Genomic DNA, 16,044 nt, shown 5'->3' with positions numbered 1-16,044 from the left:
GTGCAGCTGACTGTCCCCTGCTGGGATCAGGATAGGAAGCCAGAGAGGACACCTGTTCTCGTGTGGTTCCTGAGAATTCAGGGCAGCTCCACAAGCTTCTGATTTTGTTTGTTAATTTTTTTTAATGTTTATGTATTTTTGAGAGAGAGACAGCACAGGGGAGGGGCAGGGAGAGAAGAGATGGAGAATCCCAAGCAGGCTCTGCACTGACAGCCCAGAGCCCGATGCAGGGCTTGAACCCACAAACTGTGAGATCATGACCTGAGCCGAGGTCGGGCACTTAACCCAGGTGCCCTGGTTTTCTTTTTAAAGTAAGACTTAAGTTTACATTTTGCAATAACAGCTTTGAGATTCACATACTCACCAGTTCACCCATATAAAGTGTACAATTTAGGGGTACCTGGCTGGCTCAGTCTTGAGCGTGCAGCTCTTGATCTTAGGATTGTAAGTTCAAGCCCCATGTGGGGTATAGAGATTACTTAAACATGAAATCTTTTTAAAAAATGAAGTGTACAAGTCAGTGATTATTGTAGTGTCTTTGCAGGATCATGCAACAATCACTACAGTCAATTTTAGGGCACGTTCATCACAACAAGAAATTTCATACCTGTTAGCAGTCACTCCCCATTTCCCCCACCACCTGCACTGGCCCCTGCAACTACTAATGTACTTTCTGTGTCTATGGATTTGCCTGTTGTGAGCATTTCATATAAACGAAATCATACAACATGTGATCTTTCTTGACTGACTTCTTTCACATAGCATAATGTTAACTCACGCGTGCACTCAAACGTGAGTGGGGGAGGAGCAGAGAGAAAGGGGGAGAGAGAGAGAGAGAGAGAGAGAGAGAGAGAGAGAGGATCCCAAGCAGGCTCCACCCTGTCAGCTCAGAGCCCAAGACAGGGCTTGAACTCACGAACTGTGAGACCATGACCTGAGCCAAAATCAAGAGTTGGATGCTTAATTGACTGAGCCACCCAGGCACTCCCCCCACTGATTTCCTGACTTTTATGATGTTACTGCGGTTGAGTAAATGAATGTTTGCTGGCAGGAAATATACACTGAAGTATTTAGAGGAAAAGGGGCATTGTATCTGCAAATGTCTCTCAAACATTTCAGAAAAAAAGTGCTCATATATACATACATGCACATATGTATGCATGTGCATGCATAGATGCTGATGCCCGGTCTAGAATAAGTATATCTAAGGCTTATTTGCAATAACACGGATGAAGCTAAGGAGTATAATGCTAAGCGAAATAAGTCAGTCAGAGAAAGACAAATACTATATGATCTCATGTGGAATTTAAGAGACAAAACAAATGAGCAAAGGAAAAAAAAGAGAGAGAGAGAGAGAGAGAGAGGCAAACCAAGAAACAGATACTTAACTACAGAGAAGAAACCGATGGTTACCAGAGGGAAGGGGGTGGGGTGGGGGCAGGGGGAGATAGGTGATGGGGACTAAGGAGGGCACTTGTGATGAGCACCGGGTGTTGGTATGGAAGTGCTGAATCACTATGTTGTACACCTGAAACTACTGTAAAACTATGTTATCTATACTAGAATTGAAATTTAAAACGTAATTTTTAAAAAAAAAGCATATCTAAGGCTTGAAATATCAGAGGAAGTGTAGTTTAATTTGCCTTCACCATGTGCTTTGCTCTTAGACTTTAAATATCGACGGCCTCCCATCAAAGGGTCCAACACCACCCTGGTTGGTAAGTGAGAGTTATTTCATTTCAGGCCCACGCCTTCTGGGCTATAATTGAATAGATGTTAAAAACCATTCCAAATTAAGTAGATTTTCTTACCTTTTTAAAAACGTGCTGATTGTGCTCAGATGTAAGACCTATGATAACCTTCTTTTTTCCATTGTGTTCAGTTGGATACAAAGTACCTGTCACCCTTGTTACTGGCATATGAAGACAGGATGAAAGAGAAGGATGAGCTCAATGCCACCCTTCAGGTAGGCTGGCCTCAGGACAAGGTTTATAAAAAATAAGGCCACTTCAAACTTAGAAGAAACATTTTGAAGATAGGTATGCCCAACATCTCCTGGGTACTCAGATGTTGGAAGGAGGAAGAAAAGGGAGGAAGGAGTGTAGTGGTGCAGGTGGGGGGCAGGGGAGGAAGGAAGAGAAAGAAAGAGGGAGGGAGGGATCAGTGGGGCAGAGGGGTGCTTGGGGATAGGTGAGCGGGGTGTGGAGGGATGGGATGCTGCCGCATCCAGCATCCATCGGAAGCCCGGATTCCCAGGCTGGCAGCCCCGGGTGGGCCGGGCTCTGGGTGTGCAGAGAAGACAGCAGCAGGGGCCGCTCCTTTCCTGGCACTCTGCGGCTACATGCTCCACTGCGGAGGGACATTGGGCAGACATGGGAAGAGTAGGCCAGAGATATTTTAGGCCAACTCAGATGCTTCTTAGCGCTCTGAAGAGCTGACCCCAGAGAAATCCAGTGGCGGTGGTGGTGGTGGTGAGGAAGCCAGGCGTTTGCTCATTTCTGCCTTGTTCAACTCTGTGTGGTGGGAAGGGCCTCCGACAGCAGACCCCGTTCTCATTACACAGGCGGCCAAGGCTACATGGCTGTTATAGGTATAGGTCCCATCCTCTCTGTGTGCTCATTTAAGTGACCAAAGACATCTCTGGAATTGGAAGGATCCAGAGAGAAAAGTTTGGGTTTTCTGGACTCTCTGGCTGGGAGGGTCTGTTAAGTCACCCAGCCTTCCTTGTTATTCTGTCCCATGTACAATGGTCCACGTAATACGGTTTTGAACCTTTTCTTCTAGACTTCCTGTTGGACACTTAATTTTGTAAGAGGATGAATTAATTTTTTTTTTTTTTTTTTTGAGAGAGAGAGAGAGAGAGAGAGAGAGAGAGCATGCACACACACTCACGAGCGGGGTGGGCAGAGAAAGAGGGAGAAAGAGAATCCCCAGCAGGCTCTGTCCTCCCAGAGCAGAGCCCTGTGTGGGGGCTCAGTCTCACAAACCCTGAGACCTTGACCTGAGCCGAAATGAAGAGAAGCTTAACCAACAGAGCCACTCAGTGCCCCAGGGGTGAATTAATCTTATACTAATTAACTATCAAGCCAAACAATTAACGAAATTAATTTGGTGCTCCTTCTAAAACAGGGGTATGGAAATAGTCTTTGTAAATAGACATTTAGTAAATACTCTAGGCTTTGCAGGCCCTGTGGCCTCTGTCAGCAACTCTTCAGCTCTGCTGTGGAAGGATGAAAACAGCTATAGACGAAGTGCAAATGAATGAGTGTGGCTGTGTTCCAGTAAAACTTTATTTACAAAACAAGCACCTGGCCTGGGGGCTTTAGTTTGCCTGAGCCCTGTTCTACAAAAGAGCTGTCAGCCATGGGGGAGTGTGTTTGGGCAGAAAGGTAAAAAAGAAGCTACATGGCATGGTTAAGTTAAATGGATATAAGCATAAATGTCTAATAGCTGAGAGAAGAATACACACTGGCATCTGAGGTTGTCTCGTGCTGAAGGACGCCACAAGACACTGAAGCTGACTGAGAGCTGGCTGAGAAAAGCAGCGACGGAGGAGGCCCAGCAAGAGTGCCAAGAACACAGGCGGCAAAAGCGGGCCCCACAGCAGTCCTTAGTTGGGCTAATGACGACGGATGGAGCTGTCCTCACTGATGGCTTCCTGTAGGAGAGGCTTTCTTGTGATCATAAAGGGCCAAAATTAGGAGAATCCAGGGGCACCTGGGTGGCTCAGTCAGTTGAGCATCCGACTTCGTCTCAGGTCATGATCTCACGGCTTGTGGGTTCGAGCCCCGCATCGGACTCTGTGCTGACAGCTCAGAACCTGCTTCGGATCCTCTGTCTCCCTCTCCCTCTACCCCTTCTCTACTTGCACGTGCGCTCTCTCTCTCTCTAAAAAAAATAAACAAACATTAAAAAAAAATTAGACTCCAACCCGTACCCTTTAATTCAGATGAAAAGTTCTTACTTTTATCTAAAAATTTCCAGTTTATCCTCCAAAGTCTTTAAACAAAAGAAAAATTACAGTGTTCTTAGGTCTCTGCTTTTTTTCTTTCTTTTTTATTTTTTATTTTTTATTTTTTATTTTTTATTTTTTTTTGACCTGCCTTTATCTTTTCAACTTGTGGCACTCATAGGAAAATGTTATCAAATCAGGAACTGAGTGTTTAAAACCTGATGTTCTCTGTCCCTTGTACTCAGCATCGCGGTTGTGTCCTGCTTCCCACCAGACTGGGGAGCTCCCTGAGGGCAGGCACCTGGTGCTGCTACGAAGCTTAAGGCAGCTGTTGCTGTGAGACTTTGCTAGAAGGCCGCTGACCTTTGACTTGAGCCACAGCGACAGCACTAAGGCTGAGAAATAGCGCCATGTGTCTGTGTGTGTGTTACAGTGTATATACATTTGTATTTCAGGAGGAAATGAGGATGTTTAGGATGAGGGTCCAGGAAGTGGTGAAAGAAAACGAAGAATTGCATCAGGAGCTAAATAGAAGCAGTCCTGTTACCAGCAAGGAATGGCAAGTGTGTTTCTGGTATATTCTGCTAGCTCAAAAGAAAAGATGATAGGAATAAACTTTATTAAACCATCAGATACCTTTTCCTTTTTTTCACTAAAACATTTTCAGGGAGAGTTTCTAAGAAATTAATAAGGCACAGTGAAAATGTGATCTATTCTAAACTTGAATTTTAAAGAGTACGTTTAAAATTCTAAATAGGCTTTTACGGGGCGCCTGGATGGCTCGATCGGTTGAGGCCGGGCTCTTGATTTCGGTTCGGGTTCATGATCTCACGGTTCCGTGAGATCGAGCCCTGAGTCGGGTTCTGTGCAGAGAGCACAGAGACTGCTTGGGGTTCTCTCCCTCTGTGTCTGCCACTCCCCTCTTCACGTGCGTGCACGTGCGTGCACACGCTCTCTCGCTCTCTCAAAATAAACGAACTTTAAAAACTAAAATAGGGGCGCCTGGGTGGCGCAGTCGGTTAAGCGTCCGACTTCAGTCAGGTCACGATCTCGCGATCCGTGAGTTCGAGCCCCGCGTCAGGCTCTGGGCTGATGGCTCGGAGCCTGGAGCCTGTTTCCGATTCTGTGTCTCCCTCTCTCTCTGCCCCTCCCCCGTTCATGCTCTGTCTCTCTCTGTCCCAAAAATAAATAAACGTTGAAAAAAAAAAAATTAAAAAAAAAAAAACTAAAATAAAATTGAAATAGGTTTTTAAACCTGAAATCCATCTACTCTCTCTCCCTTTTTATGTTCCGATGTTATATTTCTCTAGGACAGTTTTCCCATTCCAAACCTGTTGAGCCACATCCTTTTTGCCCTCGTGACTGTTCCAGAGCTTTAGCACAGAAAGCTCAGGATGGGGCTCCGTACCACTAGCTCCCGTCTGTCCTGCCCTTTCCGTGGCCTTCCATTCCCTGACAACTGAGCGTTGCCTCACTCCGTCCTGCTACAGATGCTGCTGCCTCTCCCCAGAATGCCCTTCCTGCCTCTTACTTCATCCGTTAGGGCCCTGCTCAAATGGCCCTGATCAAATGATGCTGGTCAGCGCCTCTCCCTGGAGGCAGAATTCCTCAGTTGCTCCCTTGTCTCAGTTTCTGACACGGCCCTAAACATAAACCCTGTCCTGGTACCTGCCATGCTGTGCCTACCTGTGTGTCTCCGTGTCAGGCTTACTATGCTTGGTGAGCTCTTCGAGGGCAAGGCGATGTCCTGTTCATCAGCACAGTGGCAACAGAGGCCTAGCCAATGAACACGTGAAAGTAGAGGTCTTAAAAAGTCTAAGGGCAATATCCAGGCAAGACTAAGAAAGCAAAAGCTAGTCACGTTGATCTTTTTCTATGTTATACTTAGTAATTTTTAAATGTTTTAACATCACTGAAAAAAATTAAAGTGCTTTCCGTATGTGATGTCCCGGAATTCAGAATAAGAGACAACAGCATTGCTACCATCAGGTGGGTTCTCCCTGATGTGATGGTCACTGATGTGTCAGTCGGGTTTGGCCTGGGCAGCTACTGGATCTTGGTGCACTGTGGTTTCCACTGTTGAACTTGGATTTTCTTCTGTCAGGGCTCCTAATGTGCCTCCCCTCAACCCTCCTTGAACAGCACCCTAGAAAGCAGGTCAGTTAAGACTGCTTACAAGAGCCCTCGAGAGAACTGGGATGTCAGGTTCTTCCTCTGACCTCATACATAAATGCAAGTCAAACCTGGTTACTTCTCCTTAAAATCAAATAAATAAACAGAAGAAAGACCCCACTTTCAAATCCACACGTGCACTTGGCCCTTGGCACCCTGCTCTGGTGTGGTGGTCTATGCCATGGTTGGGAAGATGTTAGGGCTGTGCGGTGCCTGTTGAGACACCCCCCCCACCCCCCGCCATCTGGCCTCTCCCTTATTCTGAACTCATTGCCCTCCACCCTGGGGAGGGGTCCTGTGGGCAGATCTCCTGGCACTCCTGGGCACCCCTGGCACTCATGCCCCCCCCCCACCTCCCTGGCCGGGAGGATCCCTGTCCCTACACAGGTGCCAGGTATGGGACGTCCCCACCACAGACTCGGGCACGCCAACTTCACACGTCAGTAGAAACTGTCTCCTTATTTTCACGTAATTTCTCCATGAACTTCTGGGCCATAACTAAATTCTGCATTTCTTTTCCTGATGTCCTCTGACCAGCTGGGATAGCTCATGTTTCACGGGCCTCAGTTTGCCTGTAAAATAGGAGGGGGTACTAAACTAAATCTGAGGTCTTAATTTTTTTTTTTTTTAAGAAATAGGAGAATCCCTAATATTTAAAAAAGAAAGAAAAGAAGGAATGGTGGAAGGGAAAGAAAGGAAGGAGGGAAGCAGGTAGGGAAAGAAGAGCGAAGGGAGGGAGGGAGGGAGGAAGAAAGAAGTCCCGAGAAAGTCCACAGTGGGGCTGGTCTGTCAGAGGCAGGACAGTTGTGGGGCCACAGCTGGGAGCTGGCGGGGAGGGGGGCTGGGACTCTGTCCCTCCCAGATAGCAGGGCAGCTCCCTCCCATCATGGGTGCCGAGGGGCCAATGTGCAGCCACTACTGGAGTGAGATCATTGCTATAGCTTGACCCTTTTCATCTTTTTTCTCTCCTTCCTCCACTTCCCTTTTTGAGCTTAAAGTGAAAATTTGAGATAATTTACTGGTTTACCATTTGCTTTGAATGGTAAGCATTTAACCAGATTCCCGAGGCCCCCTTAGCTCATTCCGATTGGAATTTTCAATCATGAAGGTTGAGCTGGGCTGGGATTTACTTGGCACCCTCTGTAAGGGAAGGGTTTGCTCATGTGAGATTAAGGTTGGGGACTTCTAGTACTTAGTATGGTTTAAGAAACCAGCCAGAGGATTTTAACAAAGTCATCGTTTTGGGACAAATATGCTATTGATTACAAGTGAGTACTTCTCAATTAAAATGAGAACTTCTAGGGAGCCTGAGTGGCTCAGTCAGTTAAACGTCCTACTCTTGATTTCTGCTCAGGTCATGATCCCAGCATTGTGACATCGAGCCCCATGTTGGGCTCTATGCTGAGAGTGGATTCTGCTTGGGATTCTTTCTCTCTCTCCCTCTGCCCCTCTCCCCTGCTTGTGGGCTCTCTCTCGCTCTCTCTCTCTGTCTCAAATTAAAAAAACAAACAAACAAAAACTGGAAACTTCCTAAATTCTTCCTCGGTTCTAATTACCTACTGGTTTCAAAATAATCCAGTGGGTTTTGGGATTGGAGGTTTATATAGATGAAACAAGATTGACCATTTGATAATTGTTCATAGTGGGTGTTGTGTACATGAGGGTTTATTATCTGTTTCTTTTCTACTTCTGTATATGTTTGAAATGTTACATTTTAAATTTTTTTTTTTTTAACGTTTATTTATTTTTGGGACAGAGAGAGACAGCGCATGAACGGGGGAGGGGCAGAGAGAGAGGGAGACACAGAATCGGAAACAGGCTCCAGGCTCTGAGCCATCAGCCCAGAGCCTGACGCGGGGCTCGAACTCACGGACCGCGAGATCGTGACCTGGCTGAAGTCGGACGCTTAACCGACTGCGCCACCCAGGCGCCCCTGAAATGTTACATTTTAAAAAGTTACTGAAGCAGTTCATAATGGAGACTTTATTGCTGTCCTTTCCCAGTTTAATGTGAGTGGGAGGATTAACTGTGTTTGAAAGATGTTTAGTATTGAAACTTGTCCAGATAGTCATTACCTACAACACATTAGTGGCTTTCTTTTTTTTTTTTTTTTTAATTTTTTTTTAATGTTTTTATTTATTTTTGAGAGAGAGTGTGAGCCAGGGAGGGGCCAAGAAGGAGACAAAAAATCTGAAGCAGTCTCCAGGCTCTGAACTGTCAGCACAGAGCCCAACGTGGGGCTCAAACTCATGAACCACGAGATCATGACCTGAGCCAAAGTCGAACGCTTAACTGACTGAGCCACCCAGATACCCCTTACTTGCTTTCTTTTAGACTCTGGAGTGTCTCTGTAATCATTCAGTACCTGAATAGCAGTATTTAATTTTGTAAATCAATTGTAGGCGTCAGCTTCAGACTCACGCAGAACTGGTTTTAGAGGAAAACAAGTTGTTGATAGAGCAGTTGGAGATTCAGCAAAGAAAAGTCAAGGACACCCACCAGGAGCGTCTCCAGGAAGGTGAGCCATCTTTCCATCAAGTAATGATGATGCTGTGATATCACTGTTGTCTCATACTTGCACTGCCCCCCCTTCTGGTAGAGATCCCCTTCAAATTAAAAATGGGGGAAATCATGTTTTCTAGAATGTGTTGTTCTTTACTGAAATGCAGCTGTTTATGTTACAACATATCCAACCATCACCGCAGTGATTGCTTTCTCTTAGGCTCTGCAGTGTCCTTCCAGTTACACTGTAAATCTTGTAAAGCAAATGTACATGACCCATTTAGAATCTGCAGAACTGGGTTTGGGGGTGCTAGTGCCATTCGTAAGAGGGGAAAATCATGGGAGGTGAATATTTGAAACAATGCAAGGGTCTGTTCCTGAATATTTGTGACATGAGTAATAAGAACTCACTCACTCTCTGAATAGTTTCTGTGTGACCTTGCCCTTGGTCAGAGCTGTGGGTGCTGTGATAGACTGTATTTCCCTTCGATACCTTCTGTGAGCACCCCCTCTCTCCATGTGTCCCTCCCTGCTCCTAGGAGCCCCAGAGCATATGGCCTTGGACTTTGAAGTGGACCAGATTGAGTCATTTCTTCTACTTTGGTTAAACCCCAAATTTATGAGCACAAAAGGTAGTGGCGTTTTTCCCCCTGTGCTTTACTGATTTTTCTTTTCCAGGGAAGAATAACACAGGACAGGAGGGCAAAATACAAGCTGTCTTGCGTGAGCCAATGTAACCCCTCCCTTCTGTTTTCCCTAATGGTCCTGATTATTTTTTAAAAATTTTTTTAAGTTTATTTATTTATTTAGAGAGAGAGAGAGAGAGAGAGTGGGGGGGAGGGGCAGAGAGAGAGGGAGAGAGAATCCCAAGCAGGCTCCACACTGCCAGTGTAGAGCCCAATGTGGGGCTCGAACTCACAAACTGAGATCATACCCAAACTGAAATCAAGAGCCGGATGCTTAACCGACTGAAAATGCTCCTGATTATTTAATGACTGCCCTTTCCACCCTGGGCACTAAGGCCCCCACTGCTTCGGAAGCCGCTGGGTTGGCACACCATTTGTTTCCACGAGCCGGGTCATGTTTAAAAGCGACAGTGTCTGTCAGCACATCCGATAGGCATTTCTTCCACAGGACTTCCCCTTCAACTCCACATGGCACGGACATATGTGCCTTTCCTCTGGCATGATTTGGGGCGGAGGAAAGAGAAAGTCGTTGAGCCTCCTGTCTTTGTTTTCAAGACCAGAGATGGCAGGGAAAATTAATTTTGTATGCCCTGAGCTTAATTTCTTTAAATGTAGTGGATCTGAGCAGGTGTGGTGATTATTCTGGTCATGGAGAATAGGGCCAACCTTTAGGCCTGTCTGGTTTAGTCAGCTGCCTATCTTATCTTCCATTTCCCAGAGGGAGCTATTCATTTTGACCAACTAACTTTTCACAGAGTACAAGGATTTAAAGTTTTATGCTCTAAGACTTCTAAGTGCCGGTTCCAACAGCTGTCTGGGAAGTATCTTATCATTATGTACTTCGGTGTTGCTCAGGCTGAAAATATTTACGATTTCCTTTAGATACAGGACAGAAAACATAACTTAATGAGGAAAGGGAAGAAAAGCAATACATTCAGTCTGTACTTGGGCCATATTTGATGTCTCTAAATACTTGAAAATCTTGCACTTTCAGGGACAGTATCGATGTTGTGTGTCTGTGCTTGCGTATCTGTGTGTGACTTAAGGCTTCTGTCTTTGGAAAGTCAGTTCCTTTAAGGCTAAAATCATGTTTTGTTTAACATCGTATATTATCAACTATGATATCAACAAATTGAACCTGCTAAAAAATAATAATAAATAAATTGAGCCCCAGTAGGAAAATGTATGTTTAGGGAACATTTAATATAGGGACAGTAATTTCTAATATAGGGACAAGGCCTTTGGTATTCATTTCTAAATCCCCAAAAGATTTTTTCAAGATCATTTTTTATGAGCTGGCTCTCCTTGGTATTACCTAGTAATCAAGAATCCTGTTTTCCTAAGTCTTCTGTACCAAGTCTTTATCCATCTCATTTTTCAGTTTCTAAGCTGACAAAACAACTCATGCTTCTGGAGACTAAAACCCAGAGCCAAGAAAAGGAGCTAACTCAAAACAAGGAGCAAATGGAAATTTTACGTACTGAATGCCAGGAACTAAAAACACGCTTGGATGGCAAAATTGCAATGAACGTCCATGCTTCGATTGTAAACGAATTAAAAAGGTAAGGACACAGGGTCTTTTCATTTTCACAAGTGTGAGCGTGTCACCGTGCGTGTGGTTTTAGGCGGAGTGGAGAGGGGTCACGCTGTCTTCTTCTGAGTCTATTAGCTGCACCAACACAGGTGTCCGGGACTGAGAATGGTAAATCTTGTATTATTAAAGTATGCTATGCCTGTCCTTGAGGGCTGCCATCTGCAGAGTGTGTGTGTGTGTGTGTGTGTGTGTGTGTGTGCGCGCACGTCCGTGATTTCTTTTCCCCCTACTGTTCCAGCCTTTATTGGTTCTGGACCCAAAGATAATTTAAAGTAGTAGAACAGAAAACCTGGATATCCAGTAATAGGGAACTGGTTCAATTAAAGGATACAAGCATAAAATGCTATTTGTTTGTTTGTTTGTTTGTTTTGAGAGGGAGAGAAAGAGCACGAGCAAGGGAAGGGTAGAGAGGGAGAGAGAGAATCCCAAGCAGGCTCTGCACTGCCAGTGCAGAGCCCGACGTGGGGCTCAAACTCATGAATCACGAGGTCATGACCTGAGCCAAAACCAAGAGACGCTCAACCGACTGAGCCACCCAAGCACTTCGAGGGAAAAAATATATTTTTAGATGAAGAGATTAGATTATAAAACAGTATGTATAGAATGATCACAATTTTATTTAAAAGGAAAATTTTATTTAAAAAGAAAGAAAGCACATATATGTATGCGTATTAAGGTGACCAACCATCCCGGTTTACCTGGGACTGAGAGGTTTTCCCAGAATGTGAGAATTAACAGTGCTAAAACTGGAAAAGTCTGAGGCAAACTGGAATGAGTTGACTGTTCTAATATGTGGGTCTTTATATGTATTTCTTATGTGTATAAATACATACACACACATATTTGTATATGGTCACACTCACATATGCCATAAGTACATAGAAAAAAAGACTGGAAGAATGGAAAAATATTAACAGAAATTCTCTTTGGCAGGTGAAATGGGTGTATTAGTAGCTGAGGTTTTCCAGAAAAACGATGGATATATGTTGGATGTGTATATAGATATTTCTAGAGAGAGGTTTATTTTAAGGAACTGGCTCACACGATTATAGAGGCTGGCAAATCCAGAATCCACAGGGCAGCCAGCTGGCTGGAAACTCAGGCAGGATTTCTGTGGTACACTCTTGAGGCAGAATTCCTTCTGTAGGAACTCTCAGTTTGGGCTCATAAAGCCTTCAACTGATTGGATGGGACCCACCCACTTATCAAGGGTAATCTGTTTTACGTCAAGTCAGTTGCCGATAGATGTTTATCACATCTGCAGAATTCCTCCACAGCGGCATCCATCTACATCCATCTAACGTGTGACCGAACAACCGGGCACCATAGCCTAGCCGAGTTGACACATAAAATTAACCATCAAAACGGGTAATTTAAATTTTCTTTGTGTTTTGTTTTAAAATATTTTACCTGTGTTCTATTATGAATATACATTATTTTCATAATGGAGGAAATAATTTTTTAAATGGTTAGGCATTCAGCTAAGACGGTTGACGTGGGGGAATAAATGAGTTAGGGCATGTAAAGTGCTTAGTTTGGTGCGTCAGTAAATGCTGGAACCCAGTGTTTTCTCTGTACTATTACATGTTGTCTGGGCCATACCTGTACTTTACTTTTCTATTCCAGTAGAGGAAGGAAAGTTTTTTGAGATTATGTTCCTCTTTGTGATTTTATTTCCCTCAAACACCCACTCCTGTGGCTGATGTTTTTTTGTGGATGTGTCATAGGCACATATTCTAGATGTGAGTGTAGAAGATATGGAAACCTTCAGAAGGAAGCCACTAATGGCAAAGGCAATGGAAGACAAGGCAAACATGTTGAAAAGGCAAACATGTCACCACATCTCTTGTAAGTGGAAATTAGGAGAGGAGCATTGTGGTAGAGAGTAAACTAGTCCCTACTAGAAGGTGACAGAAGGCCTTTGTGCCAGCCTTTTTCCAGGAGGCTTTGTGCTCAAGAGTTGACTGGTGGGGTAGAGGGTGGAGCAGTGAGGATGAACACAGAGAGTGTTGACTCCGATGGTTCCCTATTGGAGGGCACAGTGTTTGATTGGAGAGAGCATTTGTAACATGGGAAGAAGGGCATGGCTTCATCAGGGATGGAATGTGTGAATTCGGGGAAGTCCGTAGAGGCTGTACCAAGATTGGGTAGAAAAACAGACAAAGTAAGGTGAATACTACAGACATGAGGTAAGCCAAGGACACCTTGGAGTTGGGCTGAAGGGAGACAAAGTGCACCCACCCTCTGGTTGCCTCAGGTAGGGGGCTCCCTTCCCACACTGATCCGGTAGTAAGAGATCCGCCACATGTACCAGAGCAGTTAGTTACTAGTCATCAGCAAAGCAGCTGTTGACCCAGCTCCTACAATGAGGGGAGTCTCAGGAGGAATTTGGGAAAGGGCTGTGTCTCAGGCAAAGATGAGGTCCTGAGAGAAAGGTGTTTGTAGAATAAAAGGGTTAAACTGAATGCTTGGTGAGTGTCCAGGGACGGTGCCTATGTGTCATTTGTCCTCTCCTGGTTCAGGGAAGTGCGGATCATAAATACGGAGTGGCTTCTCCATTTTGTCTTGTTTGTTCTATCTGTTGGCAGCTTGCCTGGGAGGAACTGTGGCCCAAGAGAGGGCAGGAGGTTATTCTCATGGGGAGCTGTCCAGCTGACTTAGAGCTGTGCGGTGGCCACGCCTGGAGGCTTACATTGTTCTTGGCTTTTATCATCACTTACAACTGTTGAGTCTACCCACGATGTGAACCAGGGTGTCACCCCACCTCTAAAGAAAGTTAGCAAACTTGTTTAGAGAGAGCTAAAGGTTTGGGGTGACTAGTGGTGTCTACACAAGGAAAGCCTTCCTTATTCTGGCTTTTGGGGCAGGGGGCTTCTAGCCTAAAGGGGAGCTGACTAGTCACAGAATTCATCTGTGTAGGCAGAGTCCTGCTCAGCAGTCAGTGATACGCCTGCTCAGGGAGATGCCAGGGCGGAAAAGCCATCTCCTTATATAATACCTACCAAATACCCAGTTCTTCATCCTAAAATAAGAGCAGACTCCTAGATGTGAACAAATGACAAGCATCATTGGATATAAAGGAGGTAAAAATACAGTGAAAGAGGGAGACCTACGTAAGCAGAGAAACTCACTTCAAAGGAAAGTCAGATGGGGCGCCTGGGTGTCTCAGGCAGGTGAGCATCTGACTCGTGATCTCAGCTCAGGTCTTAATCTCAGCGTTGTGAGTTTAAGTCCCACATTTGGCTCTGTGCTAACCGTGAGGACTACTTAAAAAAACAAATAAAAGGAAACATAATATAGAGAAGGCAGGAGATCTAAAACAATACAATGCCATAAAAGAAGTGCAATTATTAAGAGCAAGATTAGAAATGATTACCAGAGGGACGTCTGGGTGGCTCAGTTGGTTAAGCGTCCAACTTCAGCTCAGGTCATGATCTCACAGTTTGTGAGTTCGAGTCCCGCGTTGGACTCTGTGCTGACAGCTCAGAGCCTGGGGCCTACTTCAGATTCTGTGTCTCCCTCTCTCTGCCCCTCCTCTGCTCATGCTCTGACTCTCTCTGTCTTTCAATAATAAATAAACGTTAAAAAAAATTTTTTTTTAATAAATGATTACCAGAATCTAAAGAAAATTAGAAAGGCCAAAAGACAAATTGGTCAATTCTGCCAGAGCATAAGGAGACAGACAATTGGGAATGGAGAGGAAGGTAATAGATGGAGGACCCATCCAGGAAGTCCAACCTTAGATCGTCAGGAACCTCAGAAAGAAAGATTGAAGGAAATGGGCAGACCGACATTAATAGTTGAAGGGCATAGTTGAAGTCTCTGAAGACTAACGCTAGGACCCGCAGAGTACCCGGTACGGTGAATGAAAAAGACCCACACCCAGATATACCTGAATGAAATATCAGTGGATCCAGAAGGACAAGACAATCCCAGCACCCACAAATGAATAGCGAGCTGGGACTCCAAAGGGTTTCATCCTCAGGGTAAGGTGAACCGGAAACAAACCAGCCCTCAGTCCTCTCTGGAGGAAGGTTCCTTACTCCTAAAAATTTTCCAAGGATAGTGTCCAGGACACAAAGACAGACAGACAGACAGACAGTGACTGGGAACCAATAGAAGTAGCACATAATAATAAAGAGTCCAGATATAGAATTATCACACAAAGACTATAAAGCAACTGGTGGCTGTTAGGCTTAAAGAAATAAAAGCCTCCAAAATATCTTCTGAGAACTAAAAAGCATCACAATACTGGGTTTGAAAAAGACACAGAATTTTTAGAACTGGAAAATATAATAACCTAAATTGAGAATTCACTGGATGGGCTTAACTCTAGACGAGACCTATCAGGATGGTGAATTAGTGAACTGAAAAATAGATCAGAAGCAGGTAACCATAGGATGGCATGGAGTGCTCCAAGATTGTGGTATCAGTCGATCACAGACAGGAAGCGACATAGGGATATATTTGATCCAGAGAGTTAGACTTATGACAGCTGGGCGTCTTCCGCAACTGAAGACAATATGACAACACGTGGATTATACTTGCCCAAGGAGCGCAAGCACGGTCGGGTAAATGAAGAGCTGTCTTAGCGAAAGAGCAGAGGACAGGTTTCCTTCAGAGCAGTTCAGCCACAGCAGGGTGTTTAACAGGTAACAGGGGACATGTCAATTGGGAAACAAACAGAACCCCTAAGGAGCTAGAATTTTATCACTGGAGAAAATGCCTTTCAGGAATGAAGCCAAAATAAGGATATTTTCAAATCCAAACTGAGTGTTGCCACCAGGAACCCTACATTAAAGGCAATTCTAAAAGAGAGTATGCATCAGGAGGAGGAAAATAATTCGGACGTGGATGTATCAGAAACAAGGTAGAAATAAGAGTAAAAAAAGACATAGTGAATATGTTAGTAAATGTAAGTGAACATCAATTCCATAGAACAATATCTTTTGGGATTTAAAAATACATAGAATTCTGGGGCGCCTGGGTGGCTCATTCGGCTAAGTATCTGACTTTGGTTCAGGTCATGTCTCGCAGTTCATGGGTTCGAACCCCGCGTCAGGCTCTGTGCTGATGGCTCAGAACCTGGAGCCTGCTTTGGATTCTGTGTCTCCCTCTTTCTCTGTCTCTCCCCCATT

The 16,044-nt window shown here is 44.7% G+C and overlaps 1 protein-coding gene across 3 annotated transcripts in view; it reads left to right on the top strand.

Annotated features, from left to right (window-relative positions):
- The window catches only part of CEP89 (centrosomal protein 89), a 73,407-nt gene that overhangs the window by 32,110 nt on the left and 25,253 nt on the right, over window positions 1-16,044 (top strand). For all 3 annotated transcript variants that reach the window (XM_030297632.2, XM_030297634.1, XM_030297635.1), the window contains exons 10-14: window positions 1,668-1,718; window positions 1,883-1,966; window positions 4,408-4,511; window positions 8,527-8,642; window positions 10,694-10,874. In XM_030297632.2, coding sequence (XP_030153492.1) covers window positions 1,668-1,718; window positions 1,883-1,966; window positions 4,408-4,511; window positions 8,527-8,642; window positions 10,694-10,874 — 536 coding nt within the window. The remainder of the gene's footprint in view (window positions 1-1,667; window positions 1,719-1,882; window positions 1,967-4,407; window positions 4,512-8,526; window positions 8,643-10,693; window positions 10,875-16,044) is intronic.

This window comes from Lynx canadensis, chromosome E2 (genome assembly GCF_007474595.2).
Source record: "Lynx canadensis isolate LIC74 chromosome E2, mLynCan4.pri.v2, whole genome shotgun sequence".
Lineage (NCBI taxonomy): Eukaryota > Metazoa > Chordata > Mammalia > Carnivora > Felidae > Lynx > Lynx canadensis.
Note: the sequence above shows the minus strand (reverse complement) of the source record. Positions and strands in the feature narration are given on the sequence as shown.